The 25,638-nt window shown below is 52.0% G+C and overlaps 5 protein-coding genes across 5 annotated transcripts; 3 read left to right on the top strand and 2 right to left on the bottom strand.

Annotated features, from left to right (window-relative positions):
• Positions 1–1,101: 1,101 nt before the first annotated feature.
• SNT2 (DNA-binding E3 ubiquitin-protein ligase SNT2) lies at positions 1,102–6,425 on the top strand (the record flags this gene model as incomplete). The annotated part of the gene is made up of 3 exons (XM_041685311.1): positions 1,102–1,867; positions 1,969–2,452; positions 2,510–6,425. 3 exons carry the CDS (start codon positions 1,102–1,104, stop codon positions 6,423–6,425), a joined length of 5,166 nt encoding a protein of 1,721 aa, XP_041539409.1.
• Positions 6,426–12,805: 6,380 nt separating this feature from the next.
• Positions 12,806–15,894, top strand: pdeB (3',5'-cyclic-nucleotide phosphodiesterase PDE2; the record flags this gene model as incomplete). Its single annotated transcript, XM_041685310.1, has 2 exons — positions 12,806–13,841; positions 13,907–15,894. 2 exons carry the CDS (start codon positions 12,806–12,808, stop codon positions 15,892–15,894), a joined length of 3,024 nt encoding a protein of 1,007 aa, XP_041539408.1.
• A 564-nt stretch (positions 15,895–16,458) lies between these two features.
• AKAW2_20581S (SelT/SelW/SelH family protein) lies at positions 16,459–17,230 on the bottom strand (the record flags this gene model as incomplete). The annotated part of the gene is made up of 3 exons (XM_041685309.1): positions 16,459–16,688; positions 16,800–17,058; positions 17,159–17,230. The coding sequence occupies 3 exons, from the start codon at positions 17,228–17,230 to the stop codon at positions 16,459–16,461; spliced, it is 561 nt and encodes a 186-aa protein (XP_041539407.1).
• A 1,073-nt stretch (positions 17,231–18,303) lies between these two features.
• Positions 18,304–18,726, bottom strand: GNG1 (guanine nucleotide-binding protein subunit gamma; the record flags this gene model as incomplete). The annotated part of the gene is made up of 3 exons (XM_041685308.1): positions 18,304–18,366; positions 18,438–18,495; positions 18,575–18,726. 3 exons carry the CDS (start codon positions 18,724–18,726, stop codon positions 18,304–18,306), a joined length of 273 nt encoding a protein of 90 aa, XP_041539406.1.
• A 2,010-nt stretch (positions 18,727–20,736) lies between these two features.
• tif32 (putative eukaryotic translation initiation factor 3 subunit EifCa) lies at positions 20,737–24,184 on the top strand (the record flags this gene model as incomplete). Its single annotated transcript, XM_041685307.1, has 4 exons — positions 20,737–20,778; positions 20,904–21,128; positions 21,210–23,584; positions 23,659–24,184. The coding sequence occupies 4 exons, from the start codon at positions 20,737–20,739 to the stop codon at positions 24,182–24,184; spliced, it is 3,168 nt and encodes a 1,055-aa protein (XP_041539405.1).
• Positions 24,185–25,638: the final 1,454 nt, after the last annotated feature.

The following is a 25,638-nucleotide window of genomic DNA, read 5'->3' as shown; positions in this document are numbered from 1 at the left end:
CGCTACTTGCCTGCCCCTACAACACATTACGGACTGACTGACTCCCATAACTTCCTGTGGTCGTACTTTTCTGCCACCTCCGCCGACTGGAGAGATCTGACTGGCTGGTGGTGCAAGTACTGATCTTATCCTGTGCTCACCCCACGAGTCTCCCAACGCCCTAAGTGGCTCTACTGCTTGTTTGGCTTCCACCGCCGCTAACCTTCATTTTACTACTCCGACGTTTCCAGCGACCCTTTCCCTTCTTTCTTTCTTCCCTCACTCACTTCTCTCTCTCTCACTTTCACTTGCTTTTCCCTTTCTCTCTTCCTCTTCCTCTTCCACCCTCGTCTCTTGTCTCTTTCCCCTCCTCCCTCCTACATTCTTTCTTTCTTCCCTCTTCTCCTTTTCGCCTCATCGTTCATGCAGTTCGGTAGTCCCTCCTCCCCGCCGGTCTGCTTTCTTCCTGCTTCTTCTTGTTGTTCCTCTGTAATCCTTCCGCCCCGTTCGGGTTGGTGTTGTTCTTATCACTTTCCGGAAGCCTGTCGATCTTGATATTCCGCACCCTGTGGGCGTTTTCCAATTTTTGCCCTTTTAAACACCCACCAATCTTGACCCTTTCGGCGCCCTTGCGGGAGAAACTAAAGTGAATCGGCCCCGACAAGCAAAGCTGCTGCCACTTCTCCATTACATTACGCTTTCTGGGTTTTGGCGGGTACCATTGATTGACGGTTCCCCAGTTGCTTCGGGCAAATATTTGCAGTGCGAGGCCTGATCCATTTTCCCTTTTTCCTCTTCTCTTTTTTTTTTTTTTCGTGTTCCCTTTTTTTTTCTCTTTCTCTCTCCCTTCCACCCGGCTGCAGAGTTCCCCATCTCATGAGGGATCGACTCTCCGTCCCGGCCCGTTGCTGAGCTTTGCATCTCCGCGTCGTCCCCATCCAGTTTGGTGTTCCCTTTACTCTTTCTATCCTGTGGACATTCAAACGCCAACCAACCACGCCGGAGGTGCATCGCCCACTTCTTTTTCTCTTACTTCCCCCCAACAACACTACCCTTTCCTCTTGGTATTATACATCTCCTCTTACTTGAGGCTCTTTTGGGAATTCCACTAAAGGGTTGGCCATGGCCCCGGACAGGTCACCATCCCAAAAGGCCCCTCTTAATCCCGGGAAACCCAACTCATCGTCGCCATCTGGCACATCCCGTCGAATGCCCACCCCTGGCCAGACTTCCCGAACGGGGTCGGTAGAGGCGCCCACACCCCAAAGTGCCGCCACCGGCAACGACCTCACATCTCAACCCATGGCTGTCAGCGCGTCTGCTTCAGACGTCACCGCGACGGAACCTCCCAGCGCGTCGACCACCCCGGCGCCGTATGGGACTCGCTCCAGAGGTCGCAATGCCGCCCCCCGCCCCAATTATGCGGAAGATCGCGACATCGACGTCGACCTGGAGATCGCCCAACCAGTTTCAAAATCCGCCAAACGGAGTAGCGGTGTTTCCGGCAGCTTCGTCAATGGCGTCAAAGCCGACAGTGAGGAGCCCGTCTCATCGGCAACCTCGCGGAAGAGTCTAACGGCGGTCAATGGTGCCAATGGCGCGGCTGCTGCCAAAGACTTGATTCCTGGCACTTCTTCATTTTCCGCCAAGTTCGAGGAGGGGGCGGCACCGACCTCAGCCAACTCTTCGTCCAGGAAACGGAAACAACCGGCCAGTTCCACCACCTCTAATGCTGCGAGTGGGAATGCAGCCAAGAGGATCTTTACGACGGCCCCAGGACTAGCGTACAACCCGGCCGAAACCAACATGGTCAGTTTCGAAAGCCGCGGTGCCTATCTAAAAGATGGCAAACTCAGAGCCGATGACGGCACAACCTACGCCGTCAATGGTGAGATTCACCTCCTTGATTTTTCCCTATTTTTTTTATTATGTTTTTACTTGATAATATTGCTGCTGTGGCATAAAATTATACTGAGTATTTTCATCTAGACCACGTCTACCTGATCTGTGAACCGCCGGGGGAACCGTACTATCTGGCACGGATCATGGAATTTCTCCCCTCCAAAGATGCGCCCTCCGGCCCGATCGAGGCACTGCGGGTGAATTGGTATTATCGCCCTCGTGACATCCAGCGCAAGGTCGCCGACACGCGTTTGGTCTTTGCCTCCATGCACTCCGACACATGTCCTCTCACATCCCTACGCGGAAAATGCCAGATCCAGCACCTGTCGGAGATCACCGACATCGACACGTACCGCAAGACCCGGGATTGCTTCTGGTACGACAAGATGTTTGACCGATACATCCACCGCTACTACGACGTAATCCCAACCAGCAAGGTCATCAACGTCCCGGGAAACGTCAAAAAGGTTTTGGACGAGCGCTGGAAGTTCGTTCTGGTCGAGATCGGACGACGAAAGGAGCTCACCAGCGCCGTGAAGACCTGCAAGCGCTGTAGCTTGTACGCCGCAAGGTATACCGATCCATACTCTTATGATAGACTGATTCAATCATACTAACGTTGGAATAGCAATGACTCGGTGGATTGTGCCGTCTGTCACAGCACTTATCATATGTACTGTGTTCGACCGGTACTGACGAAGAAGCCGGCCCGTGGCTTTGCTTGGGCTTGCGCAGCGTGCAGTCGCGCTCAGGAACGAAAGCTCGAGGCGCGGAATACCCCGATATTGGGTGAGAATCAGCCGGAAGCTGATGAGGAGATGGTCGAGGAGGAGGAGGAAGAACCCCATGGCGCGACGAATGGCACCACAAGCAGCACTCCGGCACCCGTGGAAGAAGAGGTGCGTCCGGCTACAGAAGAACAGGTCGCGCAAGCCAGAATGTGGCCCTATCGCTATTTGGGAATTCACTGCCGTGTCGAAGACGCCCTCGATTATGACGACCGCATTTACCCGCGCGCCAGCTCGCGGTTGGGTCCTCGGCATCAGGCCATGGTGAATGCCTGGCCTGGAAAGCCGGTGGAGTATGTCAAGCCTATCGACATCAAGAAAAAGTATATGCGAGGTTCCGGAGGTCGCAAAGATTCGAAGCTTTCCAAGGAAACTGTGGCCGCCATCGAAGCCGCCAAACAGGAAAAGGCCAACCGACCGAAGTGGGTCATGGACGAGCCCCTAGGGTACGTGCGGCGCGGCGAAGACGAACCGGTCACTGTGGGCGGGAAGCAAGTCCGCACTGCAGAGCCAATGTTTAAGATGCCCACTGCAGACCAGGTTCCATCCTCTCGGGGCGAAGACGACGCGCCTGGTTCCCATCTCAGCCCCGCCGAGCGGGAAAAGTTCGTGGACGATTACATGGAACGCGCCAAGGCGTTGGCTCCCCAACTTGGGGAAGAGAAATACGCTACTAATTTCCTCGACAAGGCTCTCGAACTCCTTTACTCTAATAGCTTCAATGCCGACGCGGCTCTGGCAAAGTTGAAGACGATGAACAAGTACAAGGATCTCAAAGAGCCGCATCTACGCCCAGAAGAACTGAAACTCTTCGAACAGGCAGTTTCCAAGTTTGGGTCGGAGTGGCGGAATATTACTAAGTACGTGGGTACTGTGCCTCACTACCAGATTGTGAGGTTCTACTACATGTGGAAGAAAACGCCGCGTGGCCGTCAAATTTGGGGCGCTTATGAAGGCAGACGGGGTAAGAAGGAAGCGAAGCGAAGCAGTGCGGCGAAGCTAGTGGACGATGTGGCCGACGATCATGATGACTCGGCTTTTGATAACGACAAAGCCGTCGAAAAGAAGCGTGGGTTCCAGTGCAAGTTCTGCTCAACGCGAACCTCCCGTCAGTGGCGGCGCGCCCCAGGTACTGCGCCAGGCACTACTACCTCGAGCGAGCCTGCATCGAAGCAAAAAGATAAGGGATCACAACTGACTGTGGCCCTGTGCTTGCGCTGTGCATTGCTATGGAGGAAGTACGGTATCCAGTGGGAAAGCGTCGATGAAGTAGCCAAAAAGATCGCGCAAAGTGGTAACAAGTCCTGGCGTCGCCGAGTAGATGAGGAGCTTCTGACTCAGCTCCTCGTCTCCACCGAGACTCCCATCAGTATCAACAGCGCGACTGCAGCAACTGCGGCTTCAATCGGCGTCCCGGTGAACGCTAACCCACAGGTGCAGCAGGAGACTACAAAGAAGAAGGGAGGGCGGACCACCGAGAAAGACAGCGCCGCGACATCGACAGCCACTTCCGTGGAGCCAGCTCCAAAGAAGAAAGTCGCTGCGGACCGCATCCCTGAACCTCCACCAATCGTTCCCGATCCCCCTAGGGCCAAAACGCTCCCATGCTCCATCTGCAACAAGATGGAGCCGGAAGGCGACCAGCATCTGTCTTGCCGAGACTGCCGCCTGACCGTGCACAGAAGCTGCTACGGTGTCAGCCCGTCGCGGAACTGCGTCAAGTGGCTTTGCGATATGTGCTCGAACGATCGCGACCCCATGATCTCGACCACGTATGAATGTGTCCTGTGTCCGGTGACCTGGACGGAGCATGAATTGATGGAGGCGCCAAGGTCGACACACAAGAAGAAGACCGAACGAGACCGGGAGAAGGAGCGGCTGGAAAAGGAGATGGTCAATGAGGCTATCAAACTCTACCGGCAAAGGCAAGAGGCCGTGGGCAAACCCATCGGTCCTCGAGAGCCATTGAAGCGAACGGCCGGCAACAACTGGGTTCATGTCACGTGTGCCATGTGGACGCCAGAGATCAAATTCGGCAACGCCAAGGAGCTCGAGCCAGCTGAGGGATTCAGTCTGATCCCAAGGGATAGGTGGCGCGATGTGTGCAAGATCTGCAAGAGCGATAAAGGTGCATGTGTGCCGTGCCATTTCAACAACTGCAATGCCCGTTTCCACGTCGGTTGTGCATTCCAAGCGCAGTACAAGTTTGGGTTTGACATTACCCCTATCAAAAGCTCTAGAAGGGATACCGTGAACAGTGTACGGCTAGGAGAAGAGGTTGGATCGGCCTCGGCGGGGATCTGGTGCCCTCATCATCCAGTGTCGGCGACGATCCATGAGATCGGCGAGCCTACAGAAGAAGAGGGTGTCAACGCTTTGCGGCGGTATGCCGAGGCATACAAACAAGCCGACCTGACCTTGACGGGAACTATTAGAAAGGCGGCATATGTGCAACAATTGGTCAATGTCTCGCATCAGACTGCGACACCTTCCGCGAACCGCCGAGTCTCCTCTGTTCACAGTGTCACGGCACCCCCGGTGGTCTCAGCGGCTCCAGCAGCTCCAGCGGCTTCGACAACGCCAAAGGACAATCACAAAACACCAGAGGACGCTCCGGATGAAATGGTGATCGATTCTGAGAATCATGCGCCCCGGCCTGTCACTGATACTGATGTGACGAGAAAGTGTGCGCGCTGCTCGAGTTCCTTCAGCCCCAGATGGTGGCCTCTGGATAAGTCGCGACGCACGACCGGAGTCGACCACCGGACGCCTCTGCTTAACGGTGTTGGTCTGAATGATCCTGTGGGGTCTCGGTTCAGCACGGCCTCTGCAAGCCCTCCATATCTCCATCAGACTCCATCCCAGCATGGTCTGCCGCGCCTGAACGGGGAGTACAGTCCAGAGAAGACTGCTTTATCGGCGGTCAACAGCGAAGGATCGCAGGCTTTGTACGAGTGCCACAAGTGCCATCTTAAGAAGCCGGTGGTCCAAGCCCAACCCCAGCCATCACCCGAGCCTCGTCCATCTCCCTACTCGGCGCAACGCCCGGTACTGCCTGCGCCCAAGCTCACCGAGTTCCACAACCACCCGTTTGGCAATCACCATGGCCATCCGCCGCAATCTGGAGTGCTTCCTAGACCGATGGGGCTCCCTCACGGCGGCTCCGAATGGCACCCCGGCTATGAACAGCGTCCGGCGGATTTTGGTGACAGCAAGCTGCGCAACGGATTACCTGTCCCTGGCTATCGGGCAGCAGCACCACCGCCACCACCACCGCCCGCACACCATATGAACGGATTTCCGCCCACCCCCTCTCATCATGCTCCACCGCTATCGCATTACCCTCCGGGATCCCACGCTCCACCCCAGCCATTTCCCACCCACCAGAGCCCGTATGGACCTGTGTCGATGCCCTCGCCTCATCTTTCCCATGCGACAGGCCCTCGCCCATATGCTCCGTCGGCATCGCCTCCGGATGTACAGGCGACAATGGTCCGGCACTCGCCTCAACATTCGCTAAGCGCATTGAATGGTGGGCCCCCGCCACGTGTCTACTCTGTGGATCGCGTGCTTGGGGCGCCAGCACAGTCGCCGCCCGTCTCGCAGGCACATATGGATCCACGAGGACCGACGCCTCCGGTTAAGCCAGAAGACACACCGGTCATACCTAGCGCCGCCAGGCATACCACGGCCAGCGGGACGAATGGCGGGTCTGGGGCTAGTGCGAGTCCGTCTTTGAAGAATTTGCTTTCCTAGGACGCGAACATTTCTTACCTGCCACTGGTATAGAATACTCACTCCGTGTATTATAGCGCTTTCTTTTTTTTCCTTTTTCTGTTTTCATTTCTTTGACCTTTTGCATCATTCTCTTATTGCTTCTTGATTTGGGGTCTGTTTCTGTCATGGCATGGTTAAAAATGGGGATTGGGATATTATGAGCTTTCTCATCAGCGTGATTTTAGATTTCCACTTATGAAGTGCGGTTGTCTCTTTGTGTTATTCAATTTCTTTTCTTTTTTCTTCTGTCCACCATCTATCTATCTATCATCTGGCTTTTTCCAAAGTCTTCTCTTGTATGTTTTTGATAATCATGAGAAGGCGCATACTCGAAATGTTTTTTGAATGCCGTGGCTACAACCAGGATCGCATATTGCATGATAAGAAATACTCACTACAATCGAATACTATTATATTAATATACCAAATCCAGCCATCACATGTTCATTAATACACTCTATTATAGCTATACTAGTATACTAGCCTGATATACTCTAAAGTAGTTAGTAGTAGTGGCCGGTTAGCTAGTTGACTGACTCAGATCCTGCAGCCAACCCCCAGCACCGCGATTCATGACCCATTGACCAATCCCATCCAAGTCGACCGATAGTAGATGCATGCATGCAGTGGCAAGGACTGCTGCTGCTGCCTATCAAGGCAGAATAACTAACATATACCTGGAATTTAAGGTGTTAATCTAGTAGGTTAATGCGGGGTAAGTGATCTCTAGTGGTTAGTAAGGTCCTGATGTAAGACACTGATTTTCCTGATTTTCCTGCTGCCTACCACTACTACTACTACTACTGCCGAGGCTGATAGTTTAGCTGCAGGGTTGACACGGCATGTCTTGTTCTAGTACTTAGTCTCTTATCTTTGCGTTATTGGGAATGATGGATTGATTCTGTTAGGGGATTGGTTGGTGGTTGATGTGTTGTGTGTGTGGCTGTGTAATGCATTAGTACTATTATGTTAGAATAGGAGTATGATTGAAGCAGAGATGATTGTCGGATAGTATAGTTGGTGGTGGTTATATATGCTGCGGAGTATCTTGGTTTCCATTGTGGGAGTGGAGTATCATGAGGTTCATGACGATGGTGGTGGTGGTAGTAGTAGTGTAGTGTGATATATCTATGCGTAGGTGAGGTGGATTGCATACAAGTAGTACCTTTATCATCAAGGTGGTACCACTAGTACCTCTATACATCAGTTCGGAAGTATATTTCCATTCCACATTATATATATATATATATAGCATCCTATATTTAGTCTGTAGTGTAGTGAGTAGTAGTGATAGACAGAGTGTAATACCTCCGAGCGAAAATTCCATGAGGATTCTATAGTATATCTTATCTCAATTCTGGATAGTTAAGTGCAAAATGAAAACTACCGAGGCGAAATGTTTTTTCTCCTTGCATGTGTAGATAAGTTACCACCACTTAGTAACTGAGGATTGACCCGTGATCTTCTTCCTTCCCCCGACCGGGGCTGGCCGGGGGAAGTTTGAACGGCTGTATACAGGCATTCTGATTGGTGGGATTCGCGAACGAATCGGCAAGGCGGGATTTGCATTCCTTCAGTTTTGAGTATTATTAATCATCTGCCCGTCGACCACTTTGTAGTTAGTTAGTTATCTGTTGGACTAAGTTGTATCTAAGTTAATACCATAGAGTTATAATACAGGAATAAATGAAGATAGTAATACATTCATCAAGTCATCATCAATAATACCCTGAGTTATTAACTCTGATATCGTACAATCGTAAGAGGCTTCCGCCATTTCTCGTACGTAGCCCTGCCGCACAGGGTTCTCATTTCCCTTAACCATGGGTCAGCCATCACATCATCCATCCATTCCATTTTATGGCGTGGTTAGTAAGTAAGCAGTGTGACTCAACAACGCCCCCTTCTAACTAACTATAGTTGGGAAAGGAGGGAAGAGTCGACGTCACCTGTGGCTGACTGCTGCTGTGCTGTGCCAATTGTCCAGTTGCCACTTGGAGGGGAGGAGGAGGTAAGTGGTAGGGTAAGGGAGGGATGAACTCATCCCCTTTGGCTTTTTTTGTGACCAAATCCGCATGTATAGATGGTGTAATAACAACTACATAAGACATGCTGTACTGTGACCACGGAATAGATCACCTATTTAAGAAAAGAAGAAATTATAATATATACTTTTAAGTTGGATAAAAGGCATAAAAATTGCAATACCGGCAGTGCCAAGGCCAGTAGACTAGGCTGCACTCTGCACTCTGCAAGCTGAGAGCTGAGAGTAGACCGCCATGTGGGAATGAATGGATGGGGGGGGACTGTGTGTGTGTGTGTGTGGGGGAGATGTGTGGATGAACGGAAGGATCGGGCGGACAGACGGGATAGGATGGAAGTTCTAGAAAAAAATAAAAAATAGAAAAAGATGATGTGTGTGTGCGAGGGAGGGGAGTCAAGTCAGTTCAGTTCAGTCAGTCAGTCAGTGTCTGCCGAAGGAAGGGAAGGAAGGAAGGAAGGAAGCGGGCGGGCAGGGCGGCCAGAACAGCAATCCATATCCATTCATTCCTCACTGACCACCTACTAACCAGTAAACTAGTCACTATTAAGGTAGGTGGTTAGGCTGTTACACTGACTCGTTGTCGGTGCTTTGCTTGCTGGGAAACCTGTACTTGTTTAGTATCTGGGCCGTCGTGTCGCTTTGTGGCTGGCGATCGACGGGACATGAACCCTTCTCTCCCCCAGGGTTCGTGAGTTTAAGCGTTTAACGGTGAGGGTAAAAGGGAAGTACTTTGTACACATTTCGAAAAACTAAACATTATTAATGTGTGGATTCAAACAGTTAAGTAAAACAAATTGCACAATAGTAGTACGTACCTCAACCCAAGATGATGGGAAAAATGGGGAATCCGACTTGTTGATGTCATTTGCTTAGTTTCAGTTTCCAGGGTTGAATTAGAGCCACTTTGGATCAAGCCCGCTCATCGTCATTTTAGCCGGTATCTAATCTAGACCCTCGAAAATGATATTGAGAGCAGGAGCAATTTGGGATGGCCGAAACATTTCCTCCCCGGTGACGATGATGACGATGAAGAAGATGGAGAGGACAAGTATGTTTAACCAGTACAAGTTAGTGTAGTGAGCGTGCACCAAGTGATTGAATAATAATAATAATAATAATAACAACCAGCGCAGGGAAATTAAATCATCCCTCCTTCCAGCGCCCGGCTAAGGCGCCAAGCCCCGCCCGGGAAATTCTAGAAAACCAACAGAGTCCAGCCTGGAGCTAATGAGATCGCTTGCTTAAGCGTCATCTTTCTCCACTTTTTTTCTTTTCGCTCTCTTTCTGTTTTCTTACCCTCTCTCCGCTCACTCTATCTCTTTTCGGGTTGCCTGTTTCTTTCCTTTTTCCCTGTACTGTCATTTGTGGTTCCTTTGGTTCTGGACGGGCAGCAACTGAGGGGGGGTTTACGTATCCTGTGTCCTTAATCTCTCCACTGGTTCTTGTGGTTTCTTCGTTCAGGGCAATTGAATCATAGTAATCATAATAGTCATTATTATTAGTATTAGTATTAGTATTATCATTATTATAATACTCATGGGGCATAATAATGCCTGAATAAAGACTAATTTTATCAGTTTTATTCTGTTTTTGTTTTCGTTCTCATTAGGTTGATTGATGAAGGTGGAAATTCTCGGGAGGTGCAATGGTAAGTCACACATTCCTGCAATGAATCTGCATCCTGGCGACTTCCATCGAGGTTCTAGTCGAATTCCTTACATCGGTCAGCCGAATACAGGCAACAAACGCGGAGTCCAGATGCACCACCAAGAACGAGAGCGAGCGAGCGAGCGAGAGAAAGAGCAGGGAAGTGGGGAGGAACACACAGCCGATCGTACCTATCTAGCTTAGACTTGACTCAGGTCAAGACTCGACTCTAGTAACAAAGTAAGTATCTAACCCGGGATTAATCTGTTCAGCTCCGAGGCACGCCCGTCACTAGTCGGAGGAGTCGATTGCATGGTCAGATCGTCCCCATCCTATCGGAAACCTGAAACCCTCGAGGGGAACGAAGTCGGAGGAGACAGACAGACAGACACTCAGACACTCAGACAAAATAGTAGGCTGAGTGGCAGAGTCGAGGCTGTTTAGTCACTTTGGTGATTGTTGTTGTTATTGTTATTGTTGGTTGGCCTGTGTGTATGTGTGTGTGTGTATCGGATCTGTAATCACATTACCATACGGGATACCCACCCACAGCCTTCAATTGGATCTGACGACGACGACGCAAGCCTGCCGTGCCGCAGAGCTTCTGGAAGACTGGCAGAATCCGCAGGAATCCCCAGCAGCAGGAAGTACGAACCTTGTTGAGCTTGTGGTGGTTAAGTTGCTGTCGAAGAACTCTCTGCTTATTTGTAGTTTACTACTAGTTAGTTAGTTTATAGTGAGTAAAATGAAGAAATGTCATGTCAATAGCCTGTCAGTCAAAAAGTGTGTCTGGTTTTCTCTTCATCTTGACTGTCAATCAAGACTTCATCTTGGGTTCATCTGGGGAATTCTGCTAGTGATTCCAATTCTCCATCTTCTGCCCGCATTGTCCACGAACCTCTTTTCCCTCTAGTCTCTAAGGTCTTCCTTCTTCCTCTTCCTCTCTGTCTCCTCTCCTCTCCCTCTCTCCTCTTCTTCCTCTTCCCCCTCTCGGTCTTCTTTCCTTCCTGCTCGGTTTCTCACCACCAGCACCACCAGCACCACCTACTTACCACCCCGGTCATTCTCTCATCTCTCCTTCCTTCTCTTGTCTCTCTTTCTCCCTCTTTCTCTTTTTCTTTTCACCCTTTTCTTATCATTCCTGAATTCTTTCTTACATAACTCAAAAAAAGCTTTCCACTCCATCCACTGTTCCTTTGACATCATCCGTGTCTCCTCTCTTGACATCCTCTCTTATCTCCAACTCTCTCACTCTCTGACCCTTGGGTCCCTTTTCCCCTTGATTTCCCCACGACCACCACCACCACGATCTACTGATTTCATATTTTATTCCCCGTTTTTCTCCTCCCCCCCTCCCTCGATTTCCGAGAAGTGGTTCACTGGGGATTAAAAATTACAGATCCCTTAAAATATCTCTTATTTTATTTTATATATTTATCACTTATTTTTACCCTTTTTTTTCGTTCACATTTTACCTAATCCATCGTCTTTTATTCTTTTTTTTTTTTTTTTTTACTCTGCCACAACCCACATCCCAGCCCAGACCCGACCCGGTCGAACCATCCACCCAAGCCAACCTTCGCCCACCCGTGCGGCCCCTTCGCCCTCTCCTCCCGATCGATCTTCTTTTCCCTCTCCACCCTTCTTCTTTCCTCAAAAGTCTCGTGTCATCTTTTCTCCGTCTGGTCTTCAAGGTGGCCCACCATGACGCCCTAAGTCTTTGGTTCTTTCTGGGTCGCGAATCTCGTCGCTTTCATCTAGCCGAATTCTCGCATGTGTCGCGATCTCTCTGTCTTCCCCCGTTGGGTCGATTTCACTCGGGCGCCATCTTCCTCCCCCCCGTGGGTGACGAACTGACTACACACCACCACCACAACCACCTTCACTACTACACACCACTACTACCATTCCCACCTCTCTCACCATTGACCGAATTCCTACCATTATCTTCGCCTTTCAAATTTCCTTCTTACCTCTGTCGACCTCTCTCCCACACCTGTGAGTGAAACAATCCTGTGTGTTTGCGTGGGCAACTGCCTGTGTATGCAGGTGTGGCGATCGCAGCCAACCGCCGTCTGGAGGCGTGCATGCGGTGCCGGTGCAAAAGAACCCGGTTGTCTCAGAATGGGTTTTGGCTGGTCCTGCACGTTACCATCATTCCTCTCACCCCCCACAGGGTCGAAGGATTATCGCTCATTCTCCTGCTGGACAGCTGCAGCCAACAAACTCATTGTTCAACTGCGCGCACCCCCCTCGACGGCGGCTTGTCGCCGTCGCTCATCTGCTTCGCTGGTCGCTGCACACTCCTCTTTCTCTCTTTGTCGCCTGCTCCTGTTGGCGCTCGCATATTCTGCAGACCGTTGCGTCCAGTCTCTGACCCTCACTGACCCAGTCTAGAAACCAATTTAGAACCCAACTGTATAACGTCACCGATCGCAAGTCTCTCCTTTTTCACTTCGACTTTCTCAACGCTCCTTCGCTCCTCTTTGTACCGTGTACCGGCCGTTCGTTCCTCCTTGAGATCTCTCGACCCTCCCACACCACCTGTACTACTATATCCATCAACCATATGAACCCGAGTTCGGACCGGCTAGGCTGCTATATATTCTCCTCTCACATCTGTTATTGTCCTGAGACTTGACATTCCGGAGTGGAGACCCCCCCCTAGATGATGGGTGTTTCAAATCCAACCGACACCATGGATGGCATCGAATGCTCTGCAATTTATATCGACCACCGTGTCCGATCAGAACGCTGGGTGTATCAAGGTACTCCGGAGGCACCGGCAGGCGCGGAGTCGGATTCGGGAACAATCGAGGAACCGGAATCGTTGTCGGCCGACGTTCAAGTTCTGTTAGGAGTTTGTAAACGCATCTATCTCTGTCAGGTCGGCACCGCTATCGCAAACAAGTTAGCAGAGATAAGCGACGGGGCTCAGAGTCGCTGCACACCTATCTTCGTTTTCTTCGACATTGATATACACGGCGAGGAGGCCGCTCTGCAGCGCCGCCGAGCGAGCCGTGGTTCGTGGCCCGATGTATCGCCTCCGTCGCCGGCGTCCCTGCGTCGCGGTTTTACATTCACCTCACAATGGGAAGGGGCGTACGACCTGAAGTTGCTGTCAGGGTTGTCCGCGGACATCCAAGTTCAGGATGGCCCCAACGTGATCGTTCCGGTCGCTGTTCTGCGCCCTCCCTTCGCCGACCCCACTAGCGCCTCCCCGGCCGACCAACCCCGTATTCCGTCTTTCCCTGATCCTCAGCATATCTCCAAGTGCCTGGATGCTGGTGCCGTGGACGTCTTAGTAACCCCGTTGGATAGCTGTAGAGCTCAAGCTCTGGTTGTCCAGGCGTACCGGACTCGTAAAACGGCTCTCCGGGAACAGTCGCGCTTCCTCTCCCGAAAGAAACTGCGGAAACACTCGTGGGTGGGCGTCAATGACGAGCAGCCCTATGCGTATCTTCGAGAAGCCATGGTCTCCAAGCTCATGCGAGGCATCTGCAATCCCGAAGAGGTTATTGAGGAGTTCCAGGACCGGGAACTGGATGTTCGTCCGGACCGCGCGGATTTTGTAAGAGAACACATTGCACAATGGGGTTTTACCGCCCATGAGTTTTCGGACGACGAATTGGTCTTGGCTGCATTTGAAATGCTGCAGCATGCTCTGCAATACCCGGAACTGGAGCAGTGGCAGCTGACACCAGGTAAGTAAATTGCCGCATAAATTGGTTTAGTGTAGGTCAACTGACGACGGGACTCCCTTTCCTAGGTGAACTTCGCACGTTTCTTCTCGCCTGTCGCGCCTCATATAATTCCTTCGTTCTTTACCATAACTTCCGACACGCAATCGATGTGTTGCAATCGGTCTTCTGCTTCCTGTTGCACATCGGCGCTCTTCCCCCCTACGGGCCTAATAGCCCGACGGTCGGCGACAAATGTCCGATCGCATCCCTCCTCACTCCGTTCGATACCCTTACCCTCTTGATCTCCGCCATTGGCCACGACGTCGGCCATCCGGGCGTGAACAACTTCTTCCTGGTCAAACTGAATGCCCCGCTGGCACAGCTATACAACGACAATTCAGTCTTGGAGGCATTCCACTGTGCTGCCTTCTCCCAGATCCTGCGTCGTTACTGGCCGACCGCATTCAAGGATCGACAACTTCGCAAGCTTCTGATCAGCTCTATTCTCGCCACGGACATGGGAGTGCACCAGAAATTCATGGAACGGTTGGGGTCGCTCCAGGAGAAGTTCCACGAAAACAACCGGACTGTGGATGGGTGGAAGCCCCAAGACTTGGAGCTTTATAAGACACTGCTGTGTGGGCTGCTGATCAAATGCGCTGATATCAGTAACGTGGCGCGCCCGTGGGATGTTGCGGAGAAGTGGACCCAGATCCTGCAGGAGGAATTCGCCAATCAGGGCGAGATGGAGAAGGAGGTTGGGATGGAGACTGCACTATTCGGCGGCCCACCGGAATTAGGGAATATTTACAAGCTCGCCACCGGCCAGATTGGATTTATGTCGATTTTCGCTTTGCCGCTGTTCGAGGGCGTGTCTGACATCCTGCCCGACCTGAAGTTTACGGTCGAGCACATTCGCAGCAACCAGTCGAAATGGCATTTCCTCGCCGACATGGAGAAGAATCGGCAAACCCTGCAGACTGATCTTCGTCCGGACGACTTGGTGTCGCCCCGCACTCAGAGTCCCATCCCAAGTTTGAGGGGCCTCCACGCGCCGCTAGCCATCAATAGTCCGAAAACCCCCATCAAACCAGCCCTTCCGACCAGTGAACCTGCGAGTCGGCGGTCAACCCCAGATGATTACTTTGGAACCGCTCCTACCCCGCTGGGCTCGGACGATGCGCCCAGCGACTATAATGAGAACACTATTAGTCCCGTTGTTTCGCCGGACACGCCGGGCCCGTCTATGGACATCACCGGGTGTTCGATGCCCTCGCCAGATGAGGCAGCCTCTCGCAGATCTTCTGGGGTCATGCCTGAGGGGCAGGCCAACACGCCTTCTGCTCGTCTGAGCGACAATATGGACGGTTGCTCCGACGCAATTCGTGCTTCGAGTGACCCCACCGTTCTGGCGGCTGTCCTGTTTGCCAATGGCTCTGCTGCAGGTAACGGCGACACGTCGGGTCGCTCCAGTGCTCGTAACAGCTCCGTGGAAGGGAGACCGAGTAGCTCGCGACATGGGCCGCCTAGTGGTCGACGCCAGCACGCGAATACAGCGTCGTCGGGACGCACATCGGGGCCCTCGAATTCACAGCGGAACAGTTGCACTCGCACGCACAGCGTCAGCACCTACAGCAACAACATGACACCGATCTCTCCGTCAACGAATGCCACTAGTTTCCTCAGTGTGGACAGCGATGACAAGGGCTTCCCCCGCGAAAGCATCAGTCGGAGTGACGGCGAATGGGACCGGGCGTACACGCGACCGGCCACATCGAACCACCCACAAGTCAGCGCTGCATACCCGAGCACTCGCCGGGCTTCCGATCCGCACAATTACGATGCTGCCAAGGTGACGTCGCCGGTGGGGAATGGGACGAGCAGCTCGGCACAATCCACGACGACGACTGGAAGCATGAAAAACGATGGGCGTGGGCCCCGGTGGGACGAGCACGGGTCCAAGGAGCACGCACCACCGCGCAAGCTGCCGAAGCGACGAAGCCGACTGCGGTTGGCGTTCTGGAAGCGGCGCACACATCACTCGCATCAGCACGAGCTGAGCGGGGAGACGTGATGGCCCGGAAAGTTGATTGGATTTCAGTTTTCTCTTGTTTTCTCGTTTGGGATGATTCACGGTGTTCCTGGCGGGTTGGATTTTCGCGAGTGAGCAAAACGAGGGTTGGGATTACATGGGCACATATGAATGGGAAACATTCTGGTGACGACTCTGGATTTTATGATGGAATTGCATGATTTGACGACCGGCTCGGTGGATATAGCTATATCTGAGCTTTTGACGATGATGCACAGCCAGACATTGCGCTGGTCTGGCTGGCATGGCACTTGACTTCTTTGATACTCTTCTTTTTTTTTTTTTCTTCTTCTTCTTCTTCCGATCTTTTTTCTCTTCTTTCACTTCACATTATCCATTTTACACATTGACCGTTTCATTTTCATTTGTCACCATACAGAGGCGGGCAGGACGGGGCAACTAGAGACGGGGCGTGGACTGGCGTTCTGGAGGTGGCTCAGGCAGGACTGTACTTGATATTTTGTATGGGTTTATTCCTTTTTAAATGGACTTGAGCATATATGCTTGTCTGCATTTACATGATGATTCTATTTGTTGAGTAGATGATCACTGACACTCCTCACACCTGTCACCTTTGGTAGCAGTAGCAGCAGTAGTAGTAGCAGCAGCAGCAGCAGCAGTAGGACCCTGCTCCTCACTCTTCCCCACAACCTTCATCTCACCCCCTTCCTGACTCTGCACCGGCACATTCGCAGCCCTCAAGGCTCGATCCGTATGTCCCAAATCCCTACTAGGATCGACGACATTTCTCACCAGACTTTTCAACACTTTGACTTCTACAAAGCCAAGCCAATTAGCAAATCATCCCATCGCAGCTCTACACCCATGCACCAGGAAGAAGAATAAAGAAATAGAGAAATGGAAGAGAAGGATAATACATAACATACCAGGAAACCCCCCATTCGTCTTCCTATCCCAGAGAATAATCTCAGTGATATCCTTCTCCTCATCCCCATCCCCAGTACCTGCTACTGCTACTGGTACCTCTTCACCTTGTGCTGTACCCGTAGATGTAGAAGAGGCAGAGGTAGTAGGATAAGAAGAAGAAGAATAATACATCGTAACAGTAAACACACCCCCCGTCGCAGGAACGAGAGCTACTTCGCCAAGTTGCGTGCTGAATGTGGAGAGGAGTTCTTGGGCGAACTGTTTTCCAGATTTAAATAATTATATCAGATTAATTTATATGTATATGTATACATATGCATGCATGTATGGAAGTTAGGGGAGGAGGAGGGTGACTTACGTATGCAGCGCGCAGTAACCATTTACATTGAGTGCAGTATTTGATGGTGATGCGGGGGAGGTGGTTGTGCATGTTGATTGTTCCCTTGGGTTTGGTTGTGGATGTGGATGTGGTTGTGGGTTGGGTGAGGGGTGGGAGGGGGAAGTCATTTTTCTTTTTCTTTTCTATATTTCGTTATTTATCTTTGGTGGTGAGGTTAGGTGATTGATGGTGGTGAAGAGGAACGGGTAAGTAATTGTGTGAAGAGTAGTTAAGTTAGTACTTAGTTAGCTAAGTTGGAGGGGATGATTGGATGATGTCAGCGGGTGGGTTGGTGGATGGTGGGTTTAACTTGACTAGTTAACTTGCCTACTATGATTATTGTTCATGTAGTATACAACTAGAATTAACCTAATAACTTAACTCTGTCTAATGTACGGCCAGTGCAGGTGTCAATTAATCTTAGAAAAGAATTCTCCGAAGTCCGGGTCGTTGCATATGATCCATTCTGTGATCTGCCTTTTCTTTACTTCGCTGCTTATCTGAAATACTGTGTAGGTATGAGCAGTTGCTTCAACTATATTAACTAGCCCATCTATACTACAAACCGGGCGTCCGATTTTGTTTTCCCCATCCCGTTTCCAATATCACTGCTAACACAAAGGAAAGATGTCCAATAAAATCACTAGAAGGGAAATGACTCCTGTCGAGCACACTCTCACGCCCAACACAAAATGAGAAAATAAAGAGAAAAAAAGAGGTGTAACTGGAAGCCCGCGGGGAGCCGTGTGTCGCGTTTCAGGGTGAAAATCAGATCATGAACTGGTCCAATGGTGCGACCGCTCAGTCCCTCCCAGTTCATGCAGGTCCAGCGCGCTCCCTCGAGGGCCAGAGCCTCGCATCCGCTTCTCCGTGGTCTCTCTTTTCTTTTTGTCGCTGACAATGCTCACCATTCGGAGCAACAAGGCGGATGGGCTGTCCATAGGTCCAAGGTATGGTGACAGAGAATTAGAAGTAGAAAGAAAAAGAAAGGGTTGAGAAGTTTAAAAAAAAGAAGTGGTGAGAAAAAGTAATTGTCATCGCAAGAGGGGATATAAAAGCGCCGACGGACTGACGGCGACCCTCAGTCCGTCCGAATCAAAAGACGTGGAAATGTCATGAGACCATTACATGACCGTGCAGCATCCTCCCTGCTGCTGAGGGGCGTATGGGTCCTCACGCTTGTCGACCTGCGCGACCGTCAGTAACCCGCTGTCATTGCTGCACAACCAGAAGCAAGTGGAGAAAGAATGTCGCATACCTGACCCCATACGGATGGTACCATGAAATCGCGCGTGTTGTTGCAGTAGTTGATCAACCTGGATAAAACGCGATGGGGTAAGTATCACGCGGTGGCTGGACGATGGGGGGCGGAGCACGCCAGCCGGGGAAACTTACGACAGAGCAGCCTCGGACACCTTGACACGAGGCCGGTCGAGGTCCTCCTTCAAGCGAGCATTGAGCTCGGTCAAACGACGGTACTTGAGATCGGCCACACTCTGCTTCTTGTTCTTGACATCACCACCCGATCGGAGCTCGTAGGCAGGCATTTTGACGACGGTTGGAGCGGGGACGAAACGTGCGAAACCCGGGAAGTTAATCGAATTAAGTTGGAGACGTAAGCGCGACGATGAGATCGGGCGGCGGCAGTAGCAGCAGCAGCAGTCGCAGCGGAAGTGGAAGAGTCGTTGGGGGGTGGATGTGCCTGGAGGTGGAGGTGGAGAGGAAGCAATGTGATGTGTTGGATGGAAGATGGTGGATTCAGCAGGATCGGTCGGGCGGCTCAAGCTTAAGGTTCTTTTTTTTGCGCGTCGAGCCGGCAGGAAAGTAAGGGGAAAAGCAAAGCCGGGCGGGAACGGCGGGCGGACGCGAAAAGGGAGGGAGGAAGAGGTGGGAGGAGGAGGAGGAACTTTGGGGGGAGAGGATGGAGACGATTATGAGGGAGGGAGGGAAGAGGGAATGTAAGTGGGAACAGCGACCGGGGGAAGAAGAGAGAAAGAGGGGGGTTTCCTCCGAGGAATTGATTTCTAAAGAATGAATGGAAGGGGGGAGGGGGGAGGAGGAGAGGCTGAACTCGACTTCACGATATATTGAACGTGAGTAAGAAGACGAAGGAGTAAGAAGAAGAAGAGGAAGAAGAAGAATAGAATTAGGGAGAGCAGGAAGAACCAGGAGGATTTGCTGGGCAGAAAGGAAAGCGAACGACTACTGCTGGACCAGAGGAGGAAAAAGGGAAAAAAAAGGGAAAAAAGAGGGGGGGGAAGAGGGAGGGAAATAGAGAGGGAAAATGGGAACTTTAGTCTTGGTATTAGTTGAGTTTAGTTAGCAGAATTACTGGTAGTAGCAGTATAATCGGAGAGAGAGAGAGAGAGAAGAGGTGGTCTGTGAGTCGCAGGGGCAATCCGTTCATTTCCCACTGGAATCCATAATTCTTCTTTCCCTCCCCCTGAGAGAGAGGAGAGGAGTTGGTGAACTTAACTAGTTCAGTTTAGTCGATTTAGTTCGAACTGGATAGCTCGGATGCAGTCAGCACAAAAAAAAGGCTGTCTAGCAGGCGTTTTTCCGTTTTGCGTCAGGTTGTACCCTCCCTCATGCAGAAGCCTCTTTTTCTGCTATTCTAATTCTTATTATAGATATAGTCCATGAATTGAATTGTTTGTTGCAGCATTGATTATTTCTGGAGGAGGCTCATCAGCCTCACGTGGATGGATCACTGCTTGATCCCCATCCTATCCAATCAGTTCATCCCTGAGCACTGTTGCCCTCTCTCCTCTTCCCACCCCCATACTAGCTACTAATTATACCGAGTACTCCCGCCTCAGCAACAGCAGCAACAACACTCTTGTTTGCTGTCGCAACCCTGTCAATCGTATATTTTATTTTCCATCTAGACACACTAGTCCATAGTTCAGAAGCTTGGACGCGTTCATGACAATATGTTCTTATTTCACTGCAAGTGATCATCTCGTCTCAAACGGGCCAAACACAATCCACCCGAGAGAGTAGGGAGGAATGGAGAATGGCTCCCCCAGAGGTTGGCTGAGAAGCAGAACAGCCAACTCTCAAAATGGGAAATAATGGCAGAATAAAGGTATGTCTTCAATGGAATGAATGGATAAGAAAAAAATGACTATAATGTACAATAAATCATTCCCATGGGGACAATTCCCTGCAATCCCAAAGCCATAAACACGGGGATAAACACGTGACCCGCATCGCTTAACCCAAAGTGGGAACGCCGGCGGCCGGAATTTTCGCGGTTCGCACAACGAGAGTCAGAGAGCGAGAAGAGAGAGAGAGAGTTTGCCCTTGTCTGTCTTTCTCAACAAGATTGACTGCCTGACGTTCTCTTGTCTGGGTCTTTCTCGCCGACCGTCGCGTGGCAGCCTTTCTATCTTCAGGCTCCTCCCTAACGCCCTCGACTCCCTGCTGCCCGCCTGTCGTTGTGCGATCCGACGTGCCTTTTCTTCCCTTTCGACCTTCTCCCAGTCGAAGGATAGCATCGTCGTCTTCATCCACCCTATTGTGATCGCTTATCCCAGCCGCTATCGTCGCCCACCATGCCGCCTCCGCCTCACATCAAGCCTGAAAATGTCCTCAAGGTACGCCAGTCCGGTTACTTGTCCCCAATACTATTCGAATATATTGTCGGAATGTTATGTCGTGGGATGGGAAAAGAAACATATGGTGATGGAAAAATTCATGCTGACCGGTATCTTGTCCGCAGAGGGCTCAGGAACTCATCGCCGTGGGTCAGGCCCCCGCCGCCCTCAACGTCCTTCACGAACATGTCACCTCCAAGCGGACGCGCAGCAGCCCCATCGCCTCTCTGGAGCCGGTGATGCTCCTCTTCGTCGAGCTCTGTGTCGATCTTCGCAAGGGCAAGGCCGCCAAGGATGGTCTCTACCAGTACAAGAACATCGCCCAGAACACCAACGTCGGAACGATTGAGGTAGGAGAATTTTTTTTTCTTCCCCCTTTCATACACTACATCCCTCCCCCAACCGCAGTATCTAACCCTTCACCGGTATAGGTTGTTCTCAAGAAGTTCATCGAACTCGCCGAGAAGAAGGTCACCGAGGCTCAGGCCAAGGCCGATGAGATCCAGTCTTCTCTCGAGTCCGCCGCCCCTTCCTCCAACGTCGAGGATCTGGAAGCCATCGAGACCCCCGAGACCATCCTGCTCGCCACCGTCTCCGGTGAGCAGTCCCGCGACCGCACAGACCGTGCTGTTGTCACTCCTTGGCTCAAGTTCCTCTGGGAGACCTACCGCACCGTGCTCGAAATCCTCAAGAACAATGCCCGCCTTGAGGTTATGTACCAGACCACCGCCCTGCAGGCCTTCCAGTTCTGTCTCAAGTACACCCGCAAGACCGAGTTCCGCCGTCTGTGCGAGCTGCTCCGTAACCACGTCCAGAATGCCGCCAAGTACTCCGCTCAGATGCACGCCATCAATCTCAGCGACCCGGATACCCTCCAGCGCCACCTGGACACCCGTTTCCAGCAGCTGAACGTTGCCGTCGAGCTGGAGCTGTGGCAGGAGGCCTTCCGCAGCATTGAGGACATCCACACCCTTCTCAGCCTCAGCAAGCGCCCCGCCAAGAACGTCATGATGGCCAACTACTACGAGAAGCTGGCCCGTATCTTCCTGGTCAGCGAGAACTACCTCTTCCACGCCGCGGCCTTCAGCCGTTACTACAACCTTCTCCGCCAGTCCGCCGCCACGCTGGCTGCTGGCCAGGGTACCAAGAAGGAGAACCCCTCCGTCACCGAGGCCGACATGACCAAGGCCGCCTCCTTCGTCCTGCTGTCCGCCCTCTCCATCCCCGTCATCAGCACTTCCCGCTCCCGCGGTGCCCTGGTCGATGTGGATGAGGTCCGCAAGAACAAGAACACCCGTCTCACCAACCTGTTGGGTATGGCCTCTCCCCCCACTCGTGCGGTGCTGTTCAAGGATGCCCTCAACAAGGGCCTGCTCAAGCGTGCCCGCCCCGAGATCCGTGACCTCTACAACATCCTCGAGGTGGACTTCCACCCCCTGTCCATCTGCAAGAAGATCACCCCCATCCTCAAGCAGATCGGTGCCGACCCCGAGATGGAGAAGTACGTCCTGCCTCTGCAGCAGGTCATCCTGACCCGTCTCTTCCAGCAGCTGTCTCAGGTCTACGAGTCCGTCGAGCTCAAGTTCGTCTACGAGCTGGCTCAGTTCCCCGACCCCTTCCAGATCACCCCCTCCATGATCGAGAAGTTCATCATGAACGGCTGCAAGAAGGGCGACCTCGCCATCCGTGTCGACCACATCTCTGGTGTCCTCACCTTCGACACCGACGTCTTCTCCTCCGCCAAGGCTCTGCACCCCGGCAGCGCCGCTGGCTCCGCCGAGAGCGAGGTTGGCTCCGTCCAGCGCCTGCAGAACACCCCCGCTGAGATTGCCCGCCTGCAGCTCACTCGCCTGGCCAAGACCCTGCATGTGACCTGCATGTACGTCGACCCCTCGTACAACGAGGCCCGCCTGCAGGCCAAGCGTGCCGCCCTTGCCCGCGCCGAGGCTGGTGCTGCCAAGGAGCACGAGGAGACTCTGGCTCGCCGTGTCATCATCGAGAAGAAGAAGGAGGCCGCCACCGATGCTCTGCAGCGCAAGCAGCGCGAGGAGGAGACTCGCAAGCGCATCCGCACCCAGCAGCTGCAGGAAGCCGAGAAGCAGCGTCTGTTGGATGAGCACCGCGAGCGTGAGAAGAAGCGCATCAAGGATGAGCAGGACCGCATCCGCCAGCAGGAGCTGAAGAAGCAGCTGGAGGAGCTCAAGACTGGCGTCAAGGGCATTGACATCAGCGAGCTTGACCTGAACGAGCTCGATGCCAACCGCCTCCGTGCCATGAAGCTGGCTCAGCTGGAGAAGGAGAAGAACGAGCTCAACGACCGCATCCGCACCACCGCCAAGCGCATTGACCACCTGGAGCGTGCCTTCCGTCGTGAGGAACTGAAGCACATCCCCGAGGACTACGAGAAGCAGAAGCAGCGCGACATGGAGATCTACGAGACCACCAAGGCCGAGGCTCTCAAGGAGGCCGAGGACAAGCACAAGGAGGCCGTTGCCCTCAAGCACCGTCTTAGCCGCCTGGTGCCCCAGTTCAACAGCTTCCGCAAGGAGGTGTCCGAGAAGCGCCACGAGGAGTTCGAGAAGCGCCGCAAGGCCGCTGAGCGCGACTTCGAGGCCAAGAAGAAGCAGCGTATCAAGGAGGTCCAGGAGCGCAGACGCCGTGAGCGCGCCGAGCGTGAGGAGGAAGAGCGCCGCCGCAAGGAAGAGGAGGAGCGCATCCGTCGCGAAGAGGAGGAGAGAACCGCCAAGGAGGAGGAGCGCCGCCGTGTCCTCGCTGAGGAGAAGGCCAAGCGTGAGGAAGAGAGAAAGTCAGTATCCCCCAATTGGAACCCCCCCGTCGCCCAATTCGTCAAAGACCACTAATTGCTAACCCGCCTTACAGGAGACTCGATGAAATTGCTATCAAGCAGAAGCAGCGTGAAGAGGAAGCCGAAGCTCGCCGTGCTGCTCGCCGGACCGGTGGTGCTGAGCGCGAGGCTGCGCCGGCTCCTGAGCGTGCTGCTCCTACGGAACGCATTGCCCCTCGTCTCAACCTGGCTCCTCGCACTGGTGGTGGTCCCAGCTGGAGAGAGCGCCAGGCTGCCAAGGAGGCTGCTGGTGGCGCTCCTGCTGCTGCTCCTGAGCGTGGTGCCCCCGAGCCTGCCCGCGAGGAGCCCGCTCCCGTGCGCAGAGGCTACGTGCCTCCTCACCTGCGCTCGGGTGCCAGTGCTACCCCTGCTGCTCCTGAGCGTGCTGCTCCTGCTCCTTCCACGGAGCGCTACGTTCCCCGTGCCATGCGTGAGGCTGGCTCTTCCCAGCCCCCCTCCCGCACGCAGACCCCCGGCTCCAGCTCCGACAAGACCGAGGAGTCCAAGCCTGCCGCTGGCAAGTGGGTTCCCAGATGGAAGCAGCAGCAGGGTGGCCAGTAAATCGCATGATGACATGAAAAAGTTCTTTGGATGTTTGATGAAAGGGCGTGTGATATGAGTCAACCTTCCTCTTTTCTCTTTTTTCTCTCTCTCTTTCATCCTTGTGTTGTATAAACACACAACTCTCATCCACCTACAAACACTTTTCCGCCCCGCCTCCCCATCTTCATGTTCGCATAGTACCTTTTTTGTCCTCCTTCCTTAGCCTCAAACCCGGTACGATTCTTCTTTTTTTTTCTACCTCCATACTGTTCCTACTACGTCTTTTAGTTCTTTTAGTTGATGAGGTATGAACCTTTGCGAGGTGAGAGAGAGAGAGATAGATATCGGGGGTTCTTCACACCATGAGGTTGTAGTTAAAGCTCTTTGCCTCCCCCCCAACCGCCAACTGCTTGATTTAATTTTTCTTTTTCTGGGCATGCCATGTCAATTGATTGATTGATTTTTTCTTACATTACCCGATCTCATGGTTTTTTTTTTACCAAATGCATAGTATTTTCTTTCGTTCCTTAACAACTATCTTTGACTCGTAGTGTATCTATATCTCACATAACACGAAAAGTAGATTAGACTGTAATCGGCATGAAACCACCGGTATCATGCATGCACCAAATATGATTCGTTTCAAAAAACCCATCAAGTGCAAATAAAGTAACTGTCGTACTACCTAAGTACCATCCATGTCTACTTATTCTTGCTATATATGTCTTCCATCATCTGCATTTTCTTTTAATTTTCCATTTATTTTCAGTTACTCTTAGTTTATTCTATTCTCCCAATATGAATCCCCAGTGCTCTGTCTCTAGCCTAACCTCAATACAAGGAATAGGAAACTGGGAAGTTTCTGACTTTGTCACCAATACAATACCTGAAACTGACCATACGCTTGGTGAAACTGTACCTGTGACAGATTTCCTCAGGGGCGTTGGCTGTCTGTCTACACTGAGGAACTTGCTATTTAGACCGGATCATGAGGAAGGGGGGAAGTGAAGAGTGTTGGGTGTATGTATCAGTTGTTGTGGGATCTACTTAACTTGATATCTTGCATTGATTAATATGCCAGGAATGTAGTCTATGCATTGAATGTATGTATGTACTTCTATGGTGCCATATTATGAATCAGTTGGAGGTTTGGATGTGTGGGTCATGGATATTTGGATATCGGTGAGAGATTATGACAGGACAAACTGAACGAGGTCATACTTGGCTTGGATCTGGTGGAATGAATGAATAATGCATAGCAATTGTGGAATATGTAGGTGGATGAAAATAAACAGATGGATGGATGGACGAACCCAGATGAATAATCTATATACTAGAAAGGAAATTTGCAAAAGGGGGTATGGCCGCTATCTCTGGCAGTAAGTAGTACTCGAGACAATATGTCTGGGATGTCAAGGGCAGAAAAAGAGAAGACAAAAAAGAAATTTATCCCGTGCGAAGAAGAAGAAGAA

The sequence above is a fragment of the Aspergillus luchuensis genome, chromosome 2 (assembly GCF_016861625.1).
Source record: "Aspergillus luchuensis IFO 4308 DNA, chromosome 2, nearly complete sequence".
Classification (NCBI taxonomy): domain Eukaryota; kingdom Fungi; phylum Ascomycota; class Eurotiomycetes; order Eurotiales; family Aspergillaceae; genus Aspergillus; species Aspergillus luchuensis.
Note: the sequence above shows the minus strand (reverse complement) of the source record. Positions and strands in the feature narration are given on the sequence as shown.